Below are 23,770 nucleotides of genomic sequence, written 5' to 3' on the forward strand. Positions count from 1 at the left end.
CAGTTGTCATGGAGTGAAGAATGGTTGGAGTAGGATTCAAATAGGATCTTCATTTAAGTGTAGTGCACTGGTTTAATTCAAAATATCGAGTGTTTACTGGGAAATGAGCTGTATCTCTGTATTACAGAGCATATGGTGGCCGTTTGTGCTATTTGGGATTATAACATCTGCTTGATGAATGACTATACAATCAGCATGCCTCTAAGCAAATAAAATCTACATATTGTCCATTTTAAGCACTTTAATTATTTATACAGATGGGCATTTGATTGCAGATCTGTTCAAGTCAGGTTTTGTGTAGCTTCCTAGGAAAGACAGCTCTTGAGTGCTTGACTTTTTGTAGACAGACATTTCCTTTCAATGTTCTACAATGGCGACAACTATTGTTCCAGGCGCTAAACTAAAACGATGAAACGTATTTGACGATCGATCAGATTATGTAACCCATTACAATTTTTGCCGTGCATTTTGCAGTTTCATCAAGAGTGTGTCCTACTATTATCTCTCTAGGTTGCCATTGACTTCACGGCGTCCAATGGGGACCCTCGCAATAGCTGTTCCCTGCACTACATCAACCCATATCAGCCAAACGAGTATCTGAAAGCTTTGATAGCCGTGGGAGAGATCTGCCAGGATTACGACAGGTTAGTGCTGATGGAGGTGGACACTACACTCTTTGAAGAAAAGGTTCTATATAGAACCTTATAACCTTATATAGAACAATAATAAGAACCCTTTAGTGTTCTTTGTAACCAGGAAAAAGGTTCTATTTGGAACCTTTTGAGTTCATTCATTATCATTTGTTTTGTCCTTTCCGGATTAAACATTTCATATTATCGACAAACATCAAGACCCTAAAATGTATTTATGAATGCATGTGAATGATCACAAAATTCAAGATATGGGGGTTAGAAAATGTATATTTATATCATTTTATGTAGTTAATCAATATCACACGAAGAGTGCCATTTCAGTTTTTCTCCTCCAAAAATCAGCATGATTAAAATGTGATATTAAGTTACTAGTTTAATAAACAATAATTTCATTACAACTACAAAATGTTGCAGAATAATGTAAATAATAGCCTATAAAGAAGCTTTGTGCCAAAAGGGTTCTTTCTTGTCATTATAGAAACTTTTTTTAGCATAAACGGTTCCTTGGAGTTGAGTAAAGAACCCTATGCTTCATATATAGAACCCCAATGAACCCATTTTTCTTACAGTGCATACTTAAATTCTACTTAAGTGGGTCAAAAAAACCACTCCAAGTTCAGTTTATTGCATTTAATATAAATTTAAACTTTAGTACATTTTCATTTAATTACGTTTCTGACAAAAATTGCATTCAGTTCACACTTTAGTATATTCTTTTCAATTCTGTTATTTAGGTTGTAAGCACTCTTTTTTTTAAAAAGAGTTGGTTCCACCCAACCTTTTTCACATTAAACATTCTGTTAAATTATCACAGTACAGAAGTAAATTGGGTTGCGAATTCATCTCTATGTACACTCTCAGAAAAAAAGGTACAAAAGCTGTCACTGTACCTTTTGTCCATTTTAGGTGCAAATATGTACATTTTAGGTGTTAATATGTACATTTTAGGTGGTAATATGTCAATTTTAGGGGTTAATATGTACAATTTAGTTGATAATATGTACATTTTAGGTGCTAATATGCACATTTCATGAGCTAATATGTATATTTCAGGTGCTAATATGTACATTTTAGGTGCTAATATGTACCACTAAGGTACCAATATGTAGCCTATGGATACAAAAGTGTACCTTTTGAAAAGGTACAGCCCCAGTGACAGCTTTTGTACCTTTTTTCTGAGAGTGTAGACGCTTGGTCTGAATAGTGTAAATCCTTAATTTAAAATGCATGCATAATCCAGTTTGATGTTTGTTACTAAGTTAAATGGCTAAAATAATAAAGACCTTGGAACAATACTAAAAGGGGGATCAGTTTAGTAACTTGATGACTTTGATGCATTGTTGGTTAGCTCAGATCACTATTTACAGTCCCTCCAGAAAAACGCGATTATGCAATCGCTGAATTCAATGCAAAATCAGCCAAAGTCCGCATATTTATGCGGGGGGCGGATTTTTTCAAATACGCCGCACTTTCGCCGCATAAATTGCCGATTTCCGTGCAAAATATGTGGGGTTTGCATAATTTCATAATCCTCGCATTTTCGTTGCAAAAAAAGTCACATGTATCTTAGCAGAAAGTTGTAAAATGTTGCGTTTGCTTTACACAAGAGCAGCCATTTCCCCCTGTTTCCATGGGAACGTTATGAAGTGACGCAATTACGCGACGCCAGACAGACTCACGGAGGCGATTGACATCTCACAAATCGAACTCGTATAACGGTCTGTCACACGTTCTACCGTCACATCGTTCCTTAATAAACAACATAATATAAAAGAAGTAGCATCAAACAGAAATTACCCGCACACATGGGGTGTTCGAGGCGCACATATAACACTGCAGACAGTTCAACAGGAGCGCGCAGCTCTTAAAGGGGCCACACCTTATTTACACTCGTTACAGTTTGAAATAAAACAAGAGATAAGAAATTAAATATTCCCAGCACTTTCTATGATGTAGTATGCTTGCTTATCAAAGGAAGTAATAAGAAATGACTCTTACATTAGCCTAGTCAGAACAGGGTGTTGGGGGAATCACTTTTTTTCTCTTTTTTATCAAACCGCAATTTTTGCAAGTTCCCTCAATTTTTGCAAATTCCTGCAATTTCATCCCATAAAATTGCATAAATATCCCGCATATTCTTTCCATCGCATTTTTAAAGAAAACGGGCCACGTAATCAAGGATTTTTGCCCGCAACAATCACAAAAAAACTCCGCGTTTTTCTGGAAGGACTGAATACTATTATGGTAAATGTTATATATAAATTGCAAATTGTTTCACAAATTTTTGGAAATTACCACCACAAAATCAGTCATTTTGATCGCAAAAATCACAAAAAAAAATCGTGAAATCCTGGAGGGACTGTATTTAATTTGTTGCTGGTAGTTCACTTCATGGCCAATGAAGGTATCAGGGGTCTGTCCAATCCAATGACTGAGGCTGAGTTCTTCCTCTGGGCTACATCCTAATAAGATCCTGCCAGCAACTCGTCTATGTCTGCAGTCAGTGGCTTATTAAACAACAGTGCTTGTGGAACCCTAGTGTGCGAGACAATTGGAAGAAATCTGAACTGACTAATCAGCCAAACAGAATTTCCATTTATCATGGTCTTTATTTATTCAAATCGATAATTAAAGCATTGAGTGTGTGGGTGGTTAATATAGCTGGTGCGTTTTCTCTAATTGTGCAATGTTGCAATTTTCACCTTCCCTTTTCCTGTCTGATTCACTAAAGGGTGTTTATTTCCGGAAAGGCGTTCACTGTTTATCTTTTAAACAGCCGTATCACATGATCATTTATTATGTTCCTGTTTAATCCATTGGTAGTTCTGGACTCACAATGACTAAATCAATATTTGCTTAAGTTGTTGTGGGTTTACTACAATTAGCCTTATAGGAGCTGGTTAATTAGTCATACACATTTATAATGAGATCTGTTCCAAAGGGAGGATTCTCTCCTCAGATCAAAGCCAAATGAGATCTAAACAGATATATCCCCTTAATGGACAAGGCATTATGCTTAATGAAAAAGCTTAACATATGAGGGTGTTTTTCCAGCTTTGCCAATGTTTAGCCCTGTGGACTATTTGCTACAAACATTGTTCAACAGTGTATATATGTGCATCACATGTGAATCAATGCAATTCTCGATTTATTTATTTGTTCTAATCAACTGTGATGGAAATGAAATCTCAGTAACACTTTATTTTACAGTGTCCTTGTTACCTGTTACATGTACTAACCATAGTAGGCCTAATATCTATAAATTGTGCATAGTTACATTATTGAAACTAACCTAAATCAAACCCTAAACCCTACTAACCTGATACTAATAGTACATGATAATTAATATTACCCAGAACTTAAATGTATAATTACAGTGTAACAAGGACACCTGTGTAACTCTTTTAGTTTATTCTTAGCTAAAAACACTTAGTTCTTTCAAAAATATATGTGCTCATTAATGTATGTTTACTTCGTTCAAGTAATAAAGTATTCTCGTGAGTGTATAATATGCCATTGAAAATACATACGGGGAAGGGGTTCTAATGTCGGACGCCATGTTGCCCCTCCATTAGCCAAAGAGGGACATACCCGTTAATTCAAGCTTCGCCTTTCGCGTTTACGTTTGAGTTAACACTCATGGACGAAGTCGAACTGGAAGCCATGTTAATCTTGGACTACATTGGCCACCGTAGGAGTTAAAACGAAATCGGAATTGAGAGGAACAGAAACTAATATTCAATGGATGGTCATATACATTTTCACCACTAGATGGGGGTAAAAATCACACAGTGTAGCTTTAAAATAAAGTGTGACCGAAATTTCAACCAAGCTTGTTTGACGAATGAGAACAAACCAAACACGTTTGAGCTTCCGTTAGCAAATTTGCTGTTCTTTATGTGTGTTGATCATTGTTTATATTTACATCTGAATAATCCGTTATAAATCCAGAACCGTTATAAGATAAGACAAAAAGGATGAGGGAATATTAAACGTATCTTCATTTGTGTTCTGAAGATGAACAGAAGGTTTAATGGTTTTGGAGTGACATGAGTGTTAGTAAATGATGACATAATTGATATTTTTGTGCGAACTGTATTCGCTGAAGGATGTTTAAAGATCTCCTGGGTCGTACACCTACGCTGTGTGGGTTCCCTGATCAGGCTGAAAGTTACTCATAATTACACATCAGTTGACCACTTGAAGTTAAAAACAGGATGGATGTGATAATGCTAGTGGGATGGTGTGGGCTTTGTTTGTCCCGCCTTCTACAAGAAGATTTTGACTCTCATGAACAATATATCTTAAAGTCAGCGAGAAACGGAAGCTGCAATCGTCTTGTCATCGCTATTCTGACGTATATCAGAGTGAAACAGCTTCTTGAACAAGAAATAATGTAGGGCGGGACTTGATTTTGTCCATGTGGAATTGATTGGATGGTTGTGGTTTTCTATTGGTCAATCTCATGTGAGTGACAGGTTGCCCCGCCTTTATGCCAGTAAACACGTCATGAGAGAAGAGAAGATTAGCTGCTGCAAGAGAAGTTATATAGAGAAGTTAAGATCAAAATAGGGCACATGAATAAAAAAAAAACATACTTCACCTCTGAAAAGATGAATGTGTATTTAAAGAGGGTCATTTATGTAGAAGAAATGTGAAATTATTTTTGAATTTAGAGCTTTCTAGACTGAGAAAAGCCAGAAAATGTATTTTTGGCTTATGTGGATGACAGACAACAACTCCCAGAATGCACTTGCTTCGCTGCCCTAGGAGGCCACGCCTACCGGTAACAGAGCGCAGTAGTTAAACAACAAGTCTAGGCTACTAGTGAGTCTCTGTGATGTCTGCCCGAAAATGTGTTTCGAGATTGCCCAAAATGTCCGGGATTCGGCTTTTGCGTTCTACAGTCGCCATTCATCATGTTTACTGTGGCGTGCGGGACGAGTGAGGACCGCGGGAGAATGGCGCGAGGCTGGTGGCGTGATTACTGTGAGACGCACCGGTCTCGTATCTCTCCCGGAGGAGTGGGAATTTTCTTAGCAATGTTAAAACGCACATCAACCGATCACTTGTTTAGCGTTCATGTAAACACTACATTCAGATTCACCAATTGGAATTAATTCAGTTAGATTGAAACAAAAGCTGTGCATGTAAACAATGAATGGCGACTGTATGTCCGGGAAAAAGAGGATGGTAACCCATACGACTCAGCTTTCTCCACAGAACAAGAGCCTGCTAGCTTAGCTTCCAAAAAAAGATGGCGGACACTGTGTGTTCATTCTGTGAGTGAGATCGCCCTCTATGGGCGGGTTGAGAACATGCGGGACAGCCCGTACTACTGACCGTAGTCTTTAGCCTCTGGACAAAAAATCCTCTGATGATGCAACATGACGATTTTTGCGTCTTATGAGGATTTTTTTCAAATAACGAAACAAAAAATAAATCTCTCATCTCAAAGGGATATGAGGGTGGAAAGCATGGTAATTTAAAAAATACTACAGGTTTTCTATTAATACAAAACTTAATGCTAAATCCTGAAGTATCCCTTTAACTTCATGGTGACTTTAACTGATAACTGTCATTCAATACAAGCGAGGAGATACAGTAACCGTGAGATACTGTGCATTCTTCAAAATGTCATTCGCAAACAATTTTACTTGATAAACCACCCTGGTCTCATTGTTTGTACGTAGATATAGAGTGCCGAAGTGATGACGTCACTTTAGGACAACTCGGAAGCTAGCGGCGCATGGGTTCCCTCGATCGAAAAGCAATGCATTTTCCCCATAGACTTTTGGAAAATAGCAAAAAATATGATCTGTGTTTAACAAAGAGTTGTGACCCTTACACATTTTGTCTATCAAGATAATCTTCACAAGTTAATCCAAAATGTATACATTTTTAAGCCTATATAAAGTTTAAAAAAACACAAGCAGACACAATAAAGTTTAAAAAACCACAAGCAGGTTATAACTGTGTGTTTTATGTCATAGATCAAAAGGTGAAAATATTCACAGACCTTATTTCAGGCGATTTAGCAAAAACTCATTCAAAAATCCCATAGGCTTTAAGCGAGGGTAGTGCTAAAATGCTAACTCACTTCCGCTTTTTGGCCTACAGAGTGACGACGTAACTTTGGCACTCTATTTACATGATGTCACGAGTATTTGTACGTATTTTACATAAAATTTGTTTCACACATACATTTCCTTACGTTTGTAGGCACTAAAGCGTACCATATTGATGTATTGAGAGCATCTAAAACATAAATCAGTTACACATAAAAGATTTTTCTGATGCACAGATACTGAAGCTTTTATGTGAGATTGCTCAAATATGAGCAGCCAGTGATGTCAGCTATTTTTGTCTTTGCAATAATAACATGCATTGGTGAATCATTCACAAAAAGTATACAGTATAAGGACTGTGCAAACGTTATATATAACGTATAAAAATATTTTCATTAATTCATTAATCTTATTTCATGTGCGGATAAAGACTTTTTGTAGCTCTTATAGAAATGCTTGCTATAAATTTCTATAACTGCAGCTGCATTACACATTGCTTTGGGGGAATATTCATCCCACTGCTTATTTTTTTCTGATAATGGCGGTGAAAGTAAGAGTATATTGATTTCATTTTGCCTGCTTAATGCATCGTCTTGGTGGGCAGAGAAAATTGCAGAGAGAGAATTTACAAAATGGCTGTTTCCTGAAATACACTGCCTTCCACATGTGGTACAGCTGTGCCAAATAATATCTAAAACAAAAGTAACCATTGAAACCTAATCAGATACTAATTAAGATTTTATAATTGAAATTCGCATTTGAGATTGTTTGCAATAATTGACTAAAAACTTGACTCACTCAGAGGTATAACAAACGGTTAACACAGCTCAACATGGTAAGCTAATTACTGCATGTATTGTTGCAGTTGTTCACATTGTCAGAGCCAGCGTGACTTTGGCAAGCAGTGTCATGACTAATTTCACTTTGTTGCTGCTCTATAGCTCCCTGCTGGTTGTCCTTTGGGCTTTTATTAAAAGCAGGATTAGTCCTTTTATAGAAGTGTGTCCCTGCTTCTGGTTTGAGACTGGACGGTGGTGGCAGTCTGACAGTCCTCATCAGATTCTGCTGGATATGGATGTGATCTCTCAGGGGAGCCTTGAAAAAAGTGCTGAGGAAAATAAAAAAATACCATTTTCTCCTAGTGTACTGACTTGGGAGGCAGAGAGAGATTGCAAGGAAAGCTCTTGCTTTCGTAATTGTTCAGCTTTTAGAACCACTTGTGCCTCTGTGGACAGCATGATGGATGTTCTCCAACCGACATGCCTGAAATACACTATATCCATGCAACAACAGTGATATTTATGTTGGTGCATCCACATATAGTCGTGCTCAAAAGTTTACATGCACCTTTACAGAATGTTCATTATTTGAGAGGGATTATACAAATTGCATGTTATTCTTTATTTAGTACTGTTCCGAATGAGATATTTTACAAAAAAAGATGTTTCCATATAGTCCACAGGACAAAAAGTATTTTGTCTCCAGAAGGAAGAACGTATTAAAGGAGTAGTTCACTTAAAAAAAAAAAAAAAAAAAGTTTGCTGATAATTTACTCACCCCCATGTCATCCAAGATGTCCATGTCTTTCTTTCTTCAGTCGAAAAGAAATTAAGGTTTTTGATGAAAATTTTTCTCCATATAATTGACTTCAATGGTAACCAAACGGTTCAAGGTCCAAAAGACAGTTTCAGTGCAAACTGCAAACTGTTCAAAGGGCTTTAAACGATTCCGATGAATACGAGACGATGAATAAGGGTCTTATCAAGTTAAACGATCGCTCATTTTAAAAAAAATAACAAAGTTTAAGTTTTATAAGCTCAAATGGTCGCCTTGCTCTGTTCTCTGATGATTAGGGTTGGGTATCGAGAATCGAGTATCGATTGGAACCGGGACTAACTTTTCATTTTTCCCGGAATCGTTCAAAAGTTGAAATTTCGATTCCTAGTTTCGATATTCACAGTCCGCCGAGCGGAAGAAGAAACCACTGAACAACACCAACGAAGAAGCGTCTACCGGAAGTGTTGGCATAACCGCGCGAGTCGAACATGAGTAGCTTACGTCGGTGGTCCAAAGTGTGGCTTCACTTTTCTAAAAATAACGAAATCTCGGCAAAATGCAAAATTTGTGACAAAAGGAGTATTTCCTTCAGAAAGGATTATTTCCTTCAGAAAGACCGTTGGTTAGCTAAACTTTTTTGACCCCGGCTCTTAAAAGAATTGCAATCGAGAATCGTTAGGAACCGGAATCGAAACAAGGAATCGGAATCGGAATCAGAATCGTTCAAATTCAAACGATACCCAACCCTACTGATGATGAACTTATTTATCAAAATGAACGAATCTTTTTTCGTGTCATTTGGTTCGTTCAACAAACTAAATGAACGAATTGACTCTGGAAAAGATTCGTTCATTTTGACAGGAGAGTCACGAATGCGCATCACAGAACAGAGCAAGACGAAACTTAAACCTTTTTATTTATTTTTGAAACGAGCGATCGTTTCGCTAGATAAGACCCTTATTCATTGTCTGGTGTCGTTTAAAGCCCTTTGAAGCTGCACTGAAACTGTCTTTTGGACCTTGAACCGTTTGGTTCCCAATGAAGTCCATTATATGGAGAAAAATCCTGGAATGTGTTCATCAAAAAGCTTAATTTCTTTTCGACTGAAGAAAGAAAGACATGGACATCTTGGATGACATGGGGGGGGGGGGGGGGGTAAATTATCAGCAAAGTGTTTTTTTTTTTTTTTAAAGTGAACTACTCCTTTAAGAGCTAGGGGGTGAAAACTTTTTGAATTTGAAGATCAAGGTAAATTTTACTTCACGTGCATCTTCTATTGCTTCCGAAGGGCAGTACTAAATGAAAAACAAAGAAAACAAAATTTGGACATCTTCACCCTGTTCAAAAGTTTTCACCCCCTGGCTCTTAATGCATTCTGTTTCATTCTGGAGCATCCATTTTTAATTTAGTTGTGTTTGAGTCCTTTAATTATCCTTAATGTGAAAAGATGGATCTCGAAATCATAATCACTGCTGGAAAGGGTTCAAATATGCATTTGCATTGCTCAGGACAAACAAGGGACTCAAGCATTACAAAACAAACGAAACCATCCAGGTAATGACACGCACTATCAGGAATCATGTAAACTTTTGAACAGGGTTATTTTTATAAATGTATCTATTTATGTTTCTAAACATATTTTATTCATATTATCTTGTTCAGGATATTACTAAATAAAAAATAGCATGCATTTTGAATGATCTCTTTAAAAAAAAAAAAAAAAAAAAACAATAACATTTTGCAGGTTCTGCGAGGTATGTAAACTTTTGAGCACGACTTTATTTGATTTTGTTTTGGCAAAAAAAGTTTTAAATCAGAATGCTGAATGAGAGTATAATAAGGATGCAAGTGACTGGAATAAGTAAATGGAACATGACTGAAAAATATGGATGCACCCCTTGTGACCCAGTTTCACCGAGGCCAATGAGTAAACTGGATGCTTTTGGGAAGCTGAGAAGGCACTATTTTTTTTTAACTCATTTGTAAAGCAGTTGACAATGAGGGAAGAAGTCACAGTTGTCGGAACAGCTTGACTCGCGATCACAGATGTGTGAGTGTTTAGCATGTCAGGCATCATTTTATTATACGTATAAATCATGCTGATGGATACAACACGTCAAAAAAAAAAAAAAAATTTTAGTGTTGAAATATGGCACAGAGGGCTTTGGAGGATTTTATATTTTATATTTAAAATATAATATTATAATATAATATTTATATTTATTTTATATTTATATTTTATCCTCCTGAAGTCAATTATTTTATCTTTCACTTTCCCTTTAAAATAGCTTGATAACTCTACACCTTTGCCTCATTTAGTAAACATGGTTCTATGAATATGCAAATTAGCCCCGCCTCCGCTTTACGCAGATCAGGATTATTACTGCAGTCATTACTAAAGCTATAAAGAAAATAATTTCTTGAAATAAAATAAACATTACATGAAATAAAAATAATAAATACAATAAAATACTACACTAATGATGCAGATCATCTTTGTGGCTATGTCTCAATTATGGGATGGATAAGTGCTGTGGTTGCTTAGCAACAAGAATGTAAAAATATTAAATGACCCATTTCAGCTACAGACTTGAAATATTACATTACTCATGGAAAACAAATGTGCCTCTTTGACCCACAACAAATCCTATTCTGGGTTTTCTGCTTTTTGGCTATTTGATCAAACTTTCAAACTGATTTGCGTGCATGCCTGCTCATTGGAAACTAATGCAATAAAGTGTAACCCAAAGCTATTTTTAAAGTTATAATCTCATGCCATTTGTTTTAAAACATCAACATTTCTCAACTTTATTTGTCTGCTGGGCTTGGGTTTAGTAAGTCAGGACAGAGCGCATGTAATATTAGTTTTCTCATGGCTGTATCTCAGTAATCTCTCCTTTCTTCACTATGGTAAACAAGCAAAAGCTCAATAGCTCACATTAACTTGAGCTATGATGTGATTATAGAGATTGCATCATGCTAGAGATTAGTGTGCTCCTCTTCATAGATCAGGAGCATTCTCAATAGCCATCACAGCATGATGTCTTCAGGCAAGCAAACATGTTAATGTGAGGAGCTCTATCGCAGGAGGGTTTTACAGACAGATCGCATTGATGCTCCACACACACTCCAGAGTCACGAGATCTGCTGTATTACTGGGGGCAGAAGCTGACCATTTGCTAACAGTGGTAATTTGCATTCATGAATTTTGGAAGTAGGACCATGCCTTAAGACCACATTCCTTTATGTGCCAGTTTATCCCTTAAAGGTATTGTAGGTAAGAATTTTATATATAAAAAAAAAAAATTATCCCAAATTTGTTTACTTTCTATATATATCAATGCATAATTAAAATGTAAGTACTCTGATAAAAAAAGTTTAAAAATCAAGTGACTCTAGACCGTTTAATCAGCATTAAACACAGCTCATTATTTCAAACCAGGACGAAACAAAGGATTGGCTTAGGCGACTGTCACTCTCTCGCAACCATGGCAACCATTTACTGTATGTGTAGTCCTCATCAGGGTCAACAATGCTTTCATCATGGAAACTCTTACATGCCGAACACCATATATGTTATGAATCTTACACGAAATTCATCTTCATCACATTGTAAAAGATGGCAATGGAAAATATAGTGAGTACTAAAATACATCTTATTTTTTTTATCTTCATAATGTTAAAGTTAGATTTTTTTATTACATGTGATTCTGACATGATGTCACTACATGCACTGCGCTCCTTCCTCCCCGCTTGTCTCAGGTAAATAATGCGTCTTCAGCTCAGCTCAGCGGTCGGAGTCGCGCGTTCATGTGTTTTGGGGGAGTGGCTTTGGAAGGAGACTAGAAGGGAGGGGGTGGAGTGAATGGAAATAATGAGCTGTCTTTAAAACAGTCGTGAGAGGTCTACAGACACTCGATTTTTATACTGTATTTTTCAGAGTACTTACATTTTAATTATGCATTGATATATACAGAAAGTTTAAACAAATTTGGAAAAAAGTTTTTTTTTTTTAAATAAAATTCCTACCTACAATACCTTTAAAGTCTGCTAAATTGGAAGAACTATTTTTGTACTTAATATACCTTGGTTATCTGGAAATAGAGCTGAAGTTCAACTAAATATATACTTAAGTATATTTGATTGTGCTAAAGTGGAACTATTGCAAGTATACTTCACGTACACTTTAAATATCTTGCATTGATAAAAAAGACTGATATTATACAGAGATCATACTCAAATTGCAATTCTGAATCCTGTTTGCTATGAATGCCAGCTATGGATAATAGTTTTGTTTTGCACTCACTTTTTTTTTTTTTTTTTTTTTAGAGAATTCATCCAGAGAATAAATGAAATTGTTGCATTCAAATCAGGTGTGATTGATTGTCCAACATGAGTGGTGACAGCTATCAGAACGGCATAGCTTTCATGAAACACTAGCTGTGTGCCTGGGGTGGTCTTGCTCCTCATGTCTCAGCTCTGTGGTTTTGATCACATGACACCCTTCCTCTAGTCATGTTGAGTGACCAGCTGTGTGAATCTGCTGTCCTGCGGAGTCTGTCTTCCCCTCTCACTTTCATTCCAGTCTCTTTCATTCCTTCAACACGATGATCTTACACACATAGCAGTACACCATGTTCACTCGAGTGCCGTTGACCTTGTTGAGCTAGTGAGGTATTTGTCCATATTAAGCATTGTGTGTGATTATGTGGGTTTTGGTGAATAAAATATTTCAGAAAGGACTTGCACATATGTAGAAAGTGTTGTTTAACTCGTTTATTAGTTGCTGTTTTATTTGCTGATGATTGTTTTTATCTATCACAGTGACAAACGGTTCTCTGCTTTGGGCTTTGGGGCAAGAATTCCACCTAATTATGAGGTAAAAATACTTTTTTTTGTATATTGTATATATTATATGGAAGCGTATTGCATTCACTTGAAGAAAAAAATCTACTCTGTTTTTCTGAATTAATGAGCTAATTATCGCAGAATTACAAGATGATTTTTCATGGGAAAAAAATTTTGCTCTGTTTTTCTGAATTAACAAGTTAATTATCTCAGAATTACGAGAATTTTTCATGGAAAAATGTTTTTGCTCTGTTTTTCTGAATTATCGAGTTAATTATCTCAGAATTACAAGATTATTTTTAATGAAAAAAAGTTTTTGCACTGTTTTTCTGAATTAACGAGTTAATTATCTCAGAATTACAAGATAATTTTTCATGGAAAAAAGTTTTTGCACTGTTTTTCTGAATTATCAAGTTAATTATCTCAGAATTACAAGATAATTTTTCATGGAAAAAAGTTTTTGCACTGTTTTTCTGAATTATCAAGTTAATTATCTCAGAATTACAAGACAATTTTTCATGGAAAAGTTTTTGCTCTGTTTTTCTGAATTATCGAGTTAATTATCTCAGAATTACAAGATAATTTTTCATGGAAAAAAGTTTTTGCACTGTTTTCCTAAATTAATGAGTTAATTATCCAAGAATTACAAGATGGATAATTTTCATTTTCATGGAAAATGGTTTTTGGTCTGTTTTTTTCTGAATTAATGACTTGATTATCTCAAAAACTCATTAATTCAGAAAAACAGAGTGAAAACATTTTTCCATGTAAAAAATTATCTTGTAATTCTGAGATAATTAACTCATTAATTCAGAAAAACAGAGTAGATTTTTTTCTTCAAGTGAATGCAATACGCTTCCATAATATTATGTGGTCCCTTGTGAAACAGAAGTTCACTTAAAGTTGACCTATCGCCTATAATATAGAAGTTCACCTATCTCCTTATATGTGTTCAATGTACTTACTATAGTAACAACAGTATATTCTGCATAATATGTTATAATGTTAAAAGTACACTTTAGCATTGACTACTTAAAAAAGAGTAATTATAGGAGTGATATACTTTAAAAGATATTTTAAATGTGAATTTAATATAATGTATTTTGGAGACGACTGCAATTAAATACAAATGTATTATAGTCTAAATGATATTAAATGCTTAAGAGTGCTTTTTAAAACACTTAAGCAGGACTGAAATACATCTAAAACTGTCATTTTGTAATTATTTTTGTATATTTAGTTAAAATGCTGAATACTGAAAAAATTTATGGTTAACTTAAGTATAATTTGATGTAATTTCTATTGAAACTTGAGTCATATTTAAATACATTTGTATGTTGTAATTTGTAATGGTGATGAAGTTGCAATTTTCATTACACTTTATGTTAAGGTGACATATGTAATTACTATATTAATAACACTAAATTATGCATAATTATAAGTAACTAACCCTAAACCAAACCCTAACTCTATAGTAAGTACATAAAGTCAGTAATTAAGTAAGTACAATGTATCTGTCATCTTAAAATAAAGGGTAACCGCAATTGTTTTACATTTATAATCATTTTAATATAATATAAAAGAACACTCTAGAATTGTATTGTAATCAAGTCCTTTACTTAATCTTTAACTTGTAAGCCAACGCATCAAAATAAGTGCTCTTCTATAAAGCATGACAAAAGATTATTAAAACATAATGACTAAAAATGTTTTTAATTTGACATGATCAAAAGTGTACTTAATTGCGTTAAGAAACATAACATTAATGAAATAAAAGGCCATGGACTATATTATGCAGTTTTTGTTATTTCCTTGTACTTTTAAAATTTGAAGTACACCGCAAGTGCGCATTCAATACAATTAAGTGCACTTGTCTTTCACAAGATTTGTGTATAATTTGTAAATGTTGAATTATCAGTGTAGGCCGCAGCCTTCAACTCACAAGTCATAACCATTTTTATTTTTATTTACAGACTCTCTCCCATGAAATACCAACCTTTACAGCAAAGATGGGTTATTCTCACTGAATAATATTACAGCTTGTAATAACTTCCCCCCTGTTTTGAAAGTAAACTATCACAGGATTTTATTTTATGGTCTATTTGTTCAGGCAGATTTACAGTCCACTACCTATGAGGTCTATTTCCTTTTCAAAGAACTGTAACAATATATTCAGAATGTCGTTGTCAACAAAAGAAATTCAATTTCAATGAAATTTGTGCAAATAGAGGCCATTGATTACAATGGGAAATCTGTAGGGAGGACGCTATTTTGTTTTAGCATCATCATCATCATTATCATCGGGTCATTTCATGCATAGTGTTGCAGAAAGTACTCTTCTTAGAAACATGTATAATTTATTGCTATCTTTTAACAGCAGAAAAACTGTTTTTAACCAGAAATCAGGAGTGTAAAAGCATGCTAAACAAGCTGAAGTTGAATAAACAAAACCATTCTGATTGTTTTTCTTCTCCAAACTACAGGTGTCTCATGACTTTGCCATCAATTTCAACCCGGAGGATGATGAATGTGAAGGTAAGAGTGACAGGCACTTTGTATGTTAGTGAGTATCTCATGGGAGCTGAACAGAGACACTCTGATGTGATGTTTCTGAAGCTATTGTTACAGGAAAAGTTCAGTCACAAATTCCCTCATTGACGTTTCAGACTTTATATGACTTTCTTTCACAAGAACACAAAAGGAGAAATGCTGAGGAATGCCCATTCTTTTCAATAAGGCACTTTAAACATTTCATAAAAGTGGTCCCATTGGACTTGTGCACAACTTTCTCTTGAATCCATCTAAAGCCATCTTTGTGTGAGGAACAAAAAAATCCTTCCCTCTGCTGTCACCATCCATTCAAATATATGGAAGCTTGTTTCTGCCACAGAAGGAAAAAGTAAAAAAGGTAATTGCGACTTTTTATCTCACAATTGCGAGTTTACATCTCGCAATTCTTGCTTTATTTCTAAGGAAGTTATAAAGTCAGAATTGCATGTTATAAAGTTGCTATTGCGTGTTATAAAGTTGCAATTGCGTGATATAAAGTCAGAATTGCGAGATATAAAGTCGCAATTGCGAGATATAAAGTCAGAATTGCGAGATATAAAGTCAGAATTGCGAGATATAAAGTCGCAATTGCGAGATATAAAGTCAGAATTGCGTGATATAAAATCAGAATTGCGAGATATAAAGTCAGAAATGTGTGAAAAAGGTCAGAATTGCGAGATATAAAGTCACAATTGCGAGATATAAAGTCAGAATTGCGTGATATGAAGTTGCGATTGCGTGATATAAAGTGTGTGCACCGTTATCCGCTGTGTTTAACGTCATATTGTGCGTCATTATAGCCTACCAGAACCGGTAATAACTTTTTGTTAGGCTTCTGATTGGCCAACGTGGCTTTACGGTTAGAGTTATATCGCCACTTTCTGGTGTGGCATGCTCTTGACAGCGCTTGATAACCTGTTTTTGCATTTGCGTGTGGACGTTTTTTTTTTTAAATGCAGGAGGAAAAACTCTGGTTATAAAAATACCCGTGTGGACAACTAGTCACGGTAGATGATCTTGGGCCAGCAACAAAGCAGTTGGTCATACCAGCTTAAGGTGGTTAAGCTGTTTTTTGGACCAACCCAGTCTCACGGCAATTCGTACGTATTTTACGAGATGGCTAATTCTTACGAATGACCTATCACTGGGGTTTAGACAAATCGTACGAATTCGTAAACAAATTAGCCACAAATTGGTCTCCAGATGGTGTTGACTGAACCAGCTTCCATGTTCTTCTAGCAGGGATTACAAAATGTTAGACTGTTCCTCAAACATAAAATTTATAATGCTCATTAACAACTCAGACCCCAGTCACTTTCATAATATGGAAAAGAGCGTACATAATATCGCTCAGCATTTTTGCTTTTGTTTCACGGAAGGTTTTGGAACGACATGAGGTTGAGGAAATAATCAAATTTAAATGTATTCCTTTAGCACTCAAAGAGAATGCGTGAAGATTGTGGGAAATTTTGGGCTCGCTTCAGTCCGTTCACATTTTTGCAAAAGATGAAGAGTTCCGACTGATTTGATCCCAAAATCTGTTGCTTTTGCTGCCAATACTTCAGCTCTGCTCTCAGAAACCCCCAGAGACCGAGAGAGAAATACAAATAAGCCTCCAGAACAGAAGTGATAGCCGTGTCCCCTGTCTCTCTCTCTCTCTCTCTCTGATCAGAGATCCAGGGGGTCGTGGAAGCCTACCAAAACTGCCTGCCCAAGATCCAGCTCTACGGTCCCACTAATGTGGCTCCCATCATCAACAGAATAGCTAAACTGGCAGCTGGGAAAGAACCCATCAAAGACGCTTCTGTGAGTATCTTTAAAGTGTCTGTTTATGGTACTGAAGGTGAAATGCAATAAAATGAACACTGGAATCACTACCGGAATCATGCACTCCATTGGCAATTTACATACTGTAAAATTTATGGTGTGGATAACACTTGTTTTTCTTACAGTGTCCTTGTTACACGTTGCATGTAGTTACTATATTAATATCAATAAAATAAAATACTATAAATTGTACATAACTGCATGAAACTAACCCTAAGCCAAACCCTAATACTAACCCTACCATATAGAAAGTACATAGTTAAAGGGATACTCCACTTTTTTTTGGGAAATAGGCTCATTTTACAACTCCCCCAGAGTTAAACAGTTGAGTTTTACCGTTTTCACAATCCATTCAGCCGATTTTCTGATATTTAGAAGAATATCAGTAACCAGACAGTTTCTGGTCCCATTGACTTCCATAGTTCCGGTATATATTTTTTCCTACTATGGAAGTCAATGGGACCAGAAACTGTCTGGTACTGATATTCTTCTAAATTTCAGAAAATTGTCTGAATAGATTCGAAAATGGTAAAACTCAACTGTTTAACTCTGAGGGAAAAGTGGAGTATCCCTTTAAGTATTATTACTTGGTACTTAAATGTGTAATTACACTGTAAAACGGACACCTTAAAATAATCTATTTTCTGTATATTTATCTGCCTGTATCCATATTCTAATAAAACCAGATGTAGACAGGGTTTAAACAGTAAACAAAATGTTAGCTTTATTTTAGATGCAACTGTTTTTATTGCATATATATGCAACATGTCAACTAGCAGTCATTAGAGTATTAGTAGACTGTCTGCTTAATATCTGCTAATTTTGGTCGCATTCAGTCACCATTATACGCTTGGTCTAAAATGCAACTGCTCTCATGTTTTGCCTCAGGACAGCAATTGCAAGTGAATATTTTTGTCATCTTTGCAGAACTGTCATATAAAGAGAGGACAAAATTACATTATCTTTAGCAACAGTGTGAAAGTGAATAGCACGTAACAGGCACAATACCAGTATAAACAGCTCTCTATGGGTGCAATTTGCGTCACATGAGTAAACATGCGTCATCTTTTTCGAATCCTTCAGTTTTCACAGTCCACAAAGATTTTCGAATGTATCCACTTGGACAGCGTTTTCAAAAAGCTCAATTTTCGCAGGATGAAAATGCCGTCTCCGTGTGGACGGAAGGCCACAATGGAGAGAAAATGAGTTTTCAAATGAAAACGTATTAGTGTGGACAAGGCCTTAGTCACACTGGCTTTACACACTCGCCGTTGTGCTGAATATTAGATGGTTGTTAAAAATACAACTTTATCCTTGTGCTTGTTAGGTAATCAGCCTAACTAATATTTTCAGCTTATATTATCTACACTCTAAAAAATGCTGGGTTGTTTTAACCCAATTTTGGGGGGGGGGGGGGAAATGGACAAACCCAGCCATTGGGTTTAAAATGTAAACTAAAAATGAAACCCAATGGCTGGGTTTGTCCATATTTTACCCAAAATTTGGTTAAAACAACCCAGCATTTTTTAGAGCGTACCCTTTCCAAATTTGCATTGAAAAGATTCCTTTTCAATGAAAGGAATTCGTTTCAAAGGAAGAAGTTCATTTTATGTGATTTAAGGCACATTTTCATGATGAAATATGCAGGTAGTCATTTAGGACTATAGGTGAAATGTGAATACAAAACGGTATTTTTCTCTGAAATGCAGCTCTAAAGTGGTTTAATGAATTTTCCTCTGACTATCCTTTTGTTCGCCCCTTTATATCATTAGTTTGTGCACATAACCTTAGAAATTGAATTATGGTCCAAATAAACCCTTGAGGGCTGTTTTGGTAATTAGCACAGCTACAATCAATTTAGAATTATATTAAGTCACTTAACATGGCATTCAATGGTCTCGGGTCAAATATTTGCCCCCCAAGCTTAGCAATTTCCTATGCATTGCTGTCTTCTACACACTATGTCCTTGTGATGATCTTCATCTATTATTAAACTTGGATGACCCCCTTCCCCAAAAGTGATCGTTTTACAGTAAATGAGCTCAGTGAGATCAATGTTCAGAAACCAGGCCATTCATTCAAACTATAGACTTTGCATGTTTAACGTTGGATGTTCAGGCCAGTAAATATAGACCATTTTAGCCTAGTGACTGCCTATTTAGAATGTATCTAATATTATGTTAGACCTTTAAAGACCCTACCCTCATGTTTTTCTAAACCCAGAAACATTTTTTTCTTCTTCTGTACAACACAAAAGGAGACTAATTTGATAGATATATTTTATTTTGCACTTTTTTTGTTCCACTGAAAACATAATACAGGTTTAGAACAACATGGGTCTTTCCATTTTTCATTGAAATTGTGTGCTTAGTGAATGAGCTTCAGACATCTTTATAACTGTCCATTGTAAAAATGAAACAAAATACCTGATAACAACCCTTTTCTCTGCCAGCTATACCATATCCTGCTGATCCTCACAGACGGGGTGGTAACAGACATGGCCGATACACGGGAGGCCATTGTTCGGGCCTCCTACCAGCCTATGTCCATCATCATAGTGGGAGTGGGAAATGCCGACTTCACGGACATGCAGATCCTCGATGGAGATGATGGAGTCCTTCGCTCACCCAAAGGGGAACCCGTCTTGAGGGACATCGTCCAGTTTGTGCCCTTCAGAGACTTTAAAACGGTCAGTTTTTTGTCAGTCACTGGGAATTTGCAAATACATGTGTTATTGTAGATCTTAGAAAGAGGGGACTGTGCATCTATAGAATTAAACTTAAAATAAAAAAATATATATATATATATCTTAATTAAAAAACAAAACAAAATTGTAATATAATTTTTAAATGTTTGCAATGAAAAACAAAAAGATTTCAAGCTAAGTAGCATTTATTTTAATACTCACCCTATCAAAAGTCTTTATGTTAAGTAATCAAGACTGTTTCCACCTGAGAGTAAAATATATTACATAAAATAATAGTTTGCATCAAGAAATCACACTCACTGGCCACTATATTAGGTTCACCATGCTTGTACCGAATTGGACCCCCTTTTGCCTTCAGAACTGCTTTAATTCTTTGTGGCACAGATTCAACAAGCTGCTGGAAACATTCCTCATGGGAGATTTTGGTCCATGGTTACTTGATATCATCACGCAGTTTCTGCAGATTTGTCGGCTGCAAATCCATGATGTGAATCTCTCATTCCAACAAATCCCAAAGGTTCTCTATTAGATTGAGATCTGGTGAGCTTGGAGGCCATTTTAGTATAATAAACTCACTGTCATGTTCAAGAAACTAGTTTGAGATGATTTGAGCTTTGTGACATGGCACGTAATGCTGCTGGAAGTAGCCATCAGAAGATGGGAACACTGTGGTCATAAAGGGTCTGACTTGGTCAGTAACAATACTGATGTACTGTAGGCTGAGCTGTTGTACTGTAGGCACAATGCTATATTGGTAATAAGAGGCCCTAAGTGCACCCAGAAAATATCCTCCACACCATTACAGCACCAGCAGCCTGAACCGTTGAGACACAGTAGGATGGATCCATTAAATCAAGACTCATCAGACCAGGCAACGTATTTCCAATCTTCTATTGTTCAGTTTTGGTGATCCCGTGTGAATTGAATCTCACTTTCTACCAGAAAGAATCGGGAGATAAATTGAAAAGCAGTATACATTTATTGACAGCTCAGCAAGCATAAATTTATGAGTTCTTTGGCGTAGGCCCCATCCTTAGCGAGCAAAGCGAGGTTAGCCGAATCTGCATGCCAACCCCCAAAGAGAAGTGGGAGAATAATTCCACAAGGATGGAGCCCACCCCCAAAGAACTGTAAATAAATATACCCACCAGTCATGGGTCCTGCGGTTCCTGAAACGAGAAAGAAGAATACGGGTAAGATGATAAATATTTATATGAAATTATTTATATATTTCTATTTATTTATATAGAACCGGGGCCCAATGGACCATCATGCTAGACCACATAAACACAAGATCAGCTTGACCTCAGACACGATTTATTGAATATCGAGACAGAATAACCTAATCGGTGACTAGAGATAAACAGTTGTGCTATTCCGGTTGAACAAGTGAATTTTTAATTTTTTTTGTTTTGTTTTGTGATTGGCAGGCATTTACTGGAGCTATGCCTTAAGCAAACAAAGAGAAGGTACCGTGAACCGATTTGAAAAATTTAGGATTAAAATACTTGCGTGAATTTGAATGCCTGCAAGCAACTATGGATAAAAGAAATGTTAAATTACGATTTTCATAATTGTATACAAGGAACAGCCAACCATGATCAGGATGTGAAAAGAGTAATCCGAGTGAAACTTGATTTGTTGACTCTTGTGCGTGGAATCCTTTTCTCAGGTATGCAGCGTTTGTCTGACGTGGCTCCAAAGTTGCTCTTTATGGAAATAGCCCCATGCATGGCTGGGAGATCGCTGGTGATGAATGATGCATGAACATGTAAATCATACAGTTGAGCGAAGACAATGACACTCGAGTCTCCTTCACTGATTAGTTCTAATATATAATACTGATATGACTGTTAGTTCTACTGAGATATATAGGGTTTTTTTCCTTCTAAATATATGAGGCTTTAGACTAGAGCCACGCAGCTGCTTTGATCAATTAGTCTGCATTTCTCTGTACGTAATGTAAAAATACACCTCACATAAATTATTCCAATCGAATATATCAGTGGAGTATTGCAGCGATTTTACACATTTCCTATGTTGTAGATCCAAGTATTACATGACTTAATTTAAAGTAGCCTAAAATAGTGGAAAAATAGTTTGTGAAAATACTATTATGCAAGTAGGCTAATAATGTTTAACTTACTGCCATAGTAGATATGTCCACTGCAGATGCATAACAGCCAAATGACAAACTTGCTCTCTTTTAGCGCAGGTTTTATTTATTTATTTATTTTATTTATATACACACGCAACTGAACTCTGGTGAGTAAGCAGACGTATTGAGAGCAACCCGTGATATTCATATACATTAAGCTCTTTTAGCACTTTTAAGCTTATGTGATTTTTATTCAGTTGTTAGCGGTATTTGCAAACTGCAAATGAAGCGTGGTATAGCAAGGGCATTTCAGAATGTTTGTAAACAATAGGCACCGCGATACTTCCGGGGGCCCGTTTCAATAAGGAGGTTCAACCAACTCTGAGTTAAAGCTTGAACTCTGAGTTGACTTACCCTGAGATGGGAAACTCTGAGTTTTCCGTTTCAGAACAGCTGAAATGAGTTAGTTCAATCAACTCTGAGTTGACTGACTCTGAGTTAAGCGCGTGCACCACAACTATAAAAAGCCATTATCAATGGAGCGCAGATATTATGAGTCACCATGGCAACAGCGCCAGACAAAAAGAGGTGTTGGGTGTAATTAATTAACAAGTGATCTAAATATTGTAATTTAATTAAGGGGGTTACTCTTAATTCTTCTGTAATTTAAAATAAAATATGATGCAATTACATTAAAAAAGCTACTGCATAAACTATAGAACAATTCAGTATAAAACAATAGTGCATTTAACATACATTTTTAAAAGTTATATGTTTTATGTAACCTTCTCCCTCTACACACTTTGATCAATTCAAGAATAATTCATGCAATTGTATATTGTTAATTTGAAAGAATTAAAAGTGCTGTTTCTTGTCTCTTCTCTTTGTGTTAATCAAGTAGTTGAGGTTGATATAGGATTTAGTAATATGTAGACCAATACTTTCTAGAGATAGTAAGTATTACATTAATCTAACTACACCGTTTAAGATGTCATTTGTAGTTAATAATTCATAACTATTTTACAGTAACTTACTGTTATAATATCAGAGGTGAAACTGGAAGAATGGTATTCAACCTAAAGTAGGCTACTATTACTTTGATACATTTTTACTTAAGTAAAAATACCAGTCTAAAAATCTAAAAAGTAAAAAGTAGTTTTTACTTAATTTAAAACAGTAAAAGTTGCTGAGTAACTTGTTTAACAGTGGGGGTGGGGTGCGGGACTCCCCCATGTGGGGTATGAGAGTTTCACAGTATAAGATCCGTTTCAGAAAATATCACGGTTTATGGTATTAAACAATTATAAAATATATAAACTGCATTATTAAATTACGGTTATTATTATTATCATCAGTTAAAATGAAAATGAGTTAAATAAATTAAACATTTGTTCAATAAAACATATGTAATCAACTAACTTCAATAATTGATTATGAATAAGATTAACGTCTTATTTTTATC

General features: G+C 35.7%; 1 protein-coding gene across 2 annotated transcripts in view; it reads left to right on the top strand.

Annotated features, from left to right (window-relative positions):
• The window catches only part of cpne7 (copine 7), a 65,516-nt gene that overhangs the window by 32,201 nt on the left and 9,545 nt on the right, over positions 1–23,770 (top strand). For both annotated transcript variants that reach the window (XM_089119345.1, XM_089119382.1), the window contains exons 11-15: positions 511–644; positions 13,103–13,157; positions 15,610–15,661; positions 17,349–17,482; positions 19,956–20,192. In XM_089119345.1, the coding sequence (XP_088975471.1) occupies positions 511–644; positions 13,103–13,157; positions 15,610–15,661; positions 17,349–17,482; positions 19,956–20,192 (612 nt within the window). The remainder of the gene's footprint in view (positions 1–510; positions 645–13,102; positions 13,158–15,609; positions 15,662–17,348; positions 17,483–19,955; positions 20,193–23,770) is intronic.

This window comes from Pimephales promelas, chromosome 1, assembly GCF_988280905.1.
Source record: "Pimephales promelas chromosome 1, fPimPro1.hap1.1, whole genome shotgun sequence".
NCBI classification, from domain to species: domain Eukaryota; kingdom Metazoa; phylum Chordata; class Actinopteri; order Cypriniformes; family Leuciscidae; genus Pimephales; species Pimephales promelas.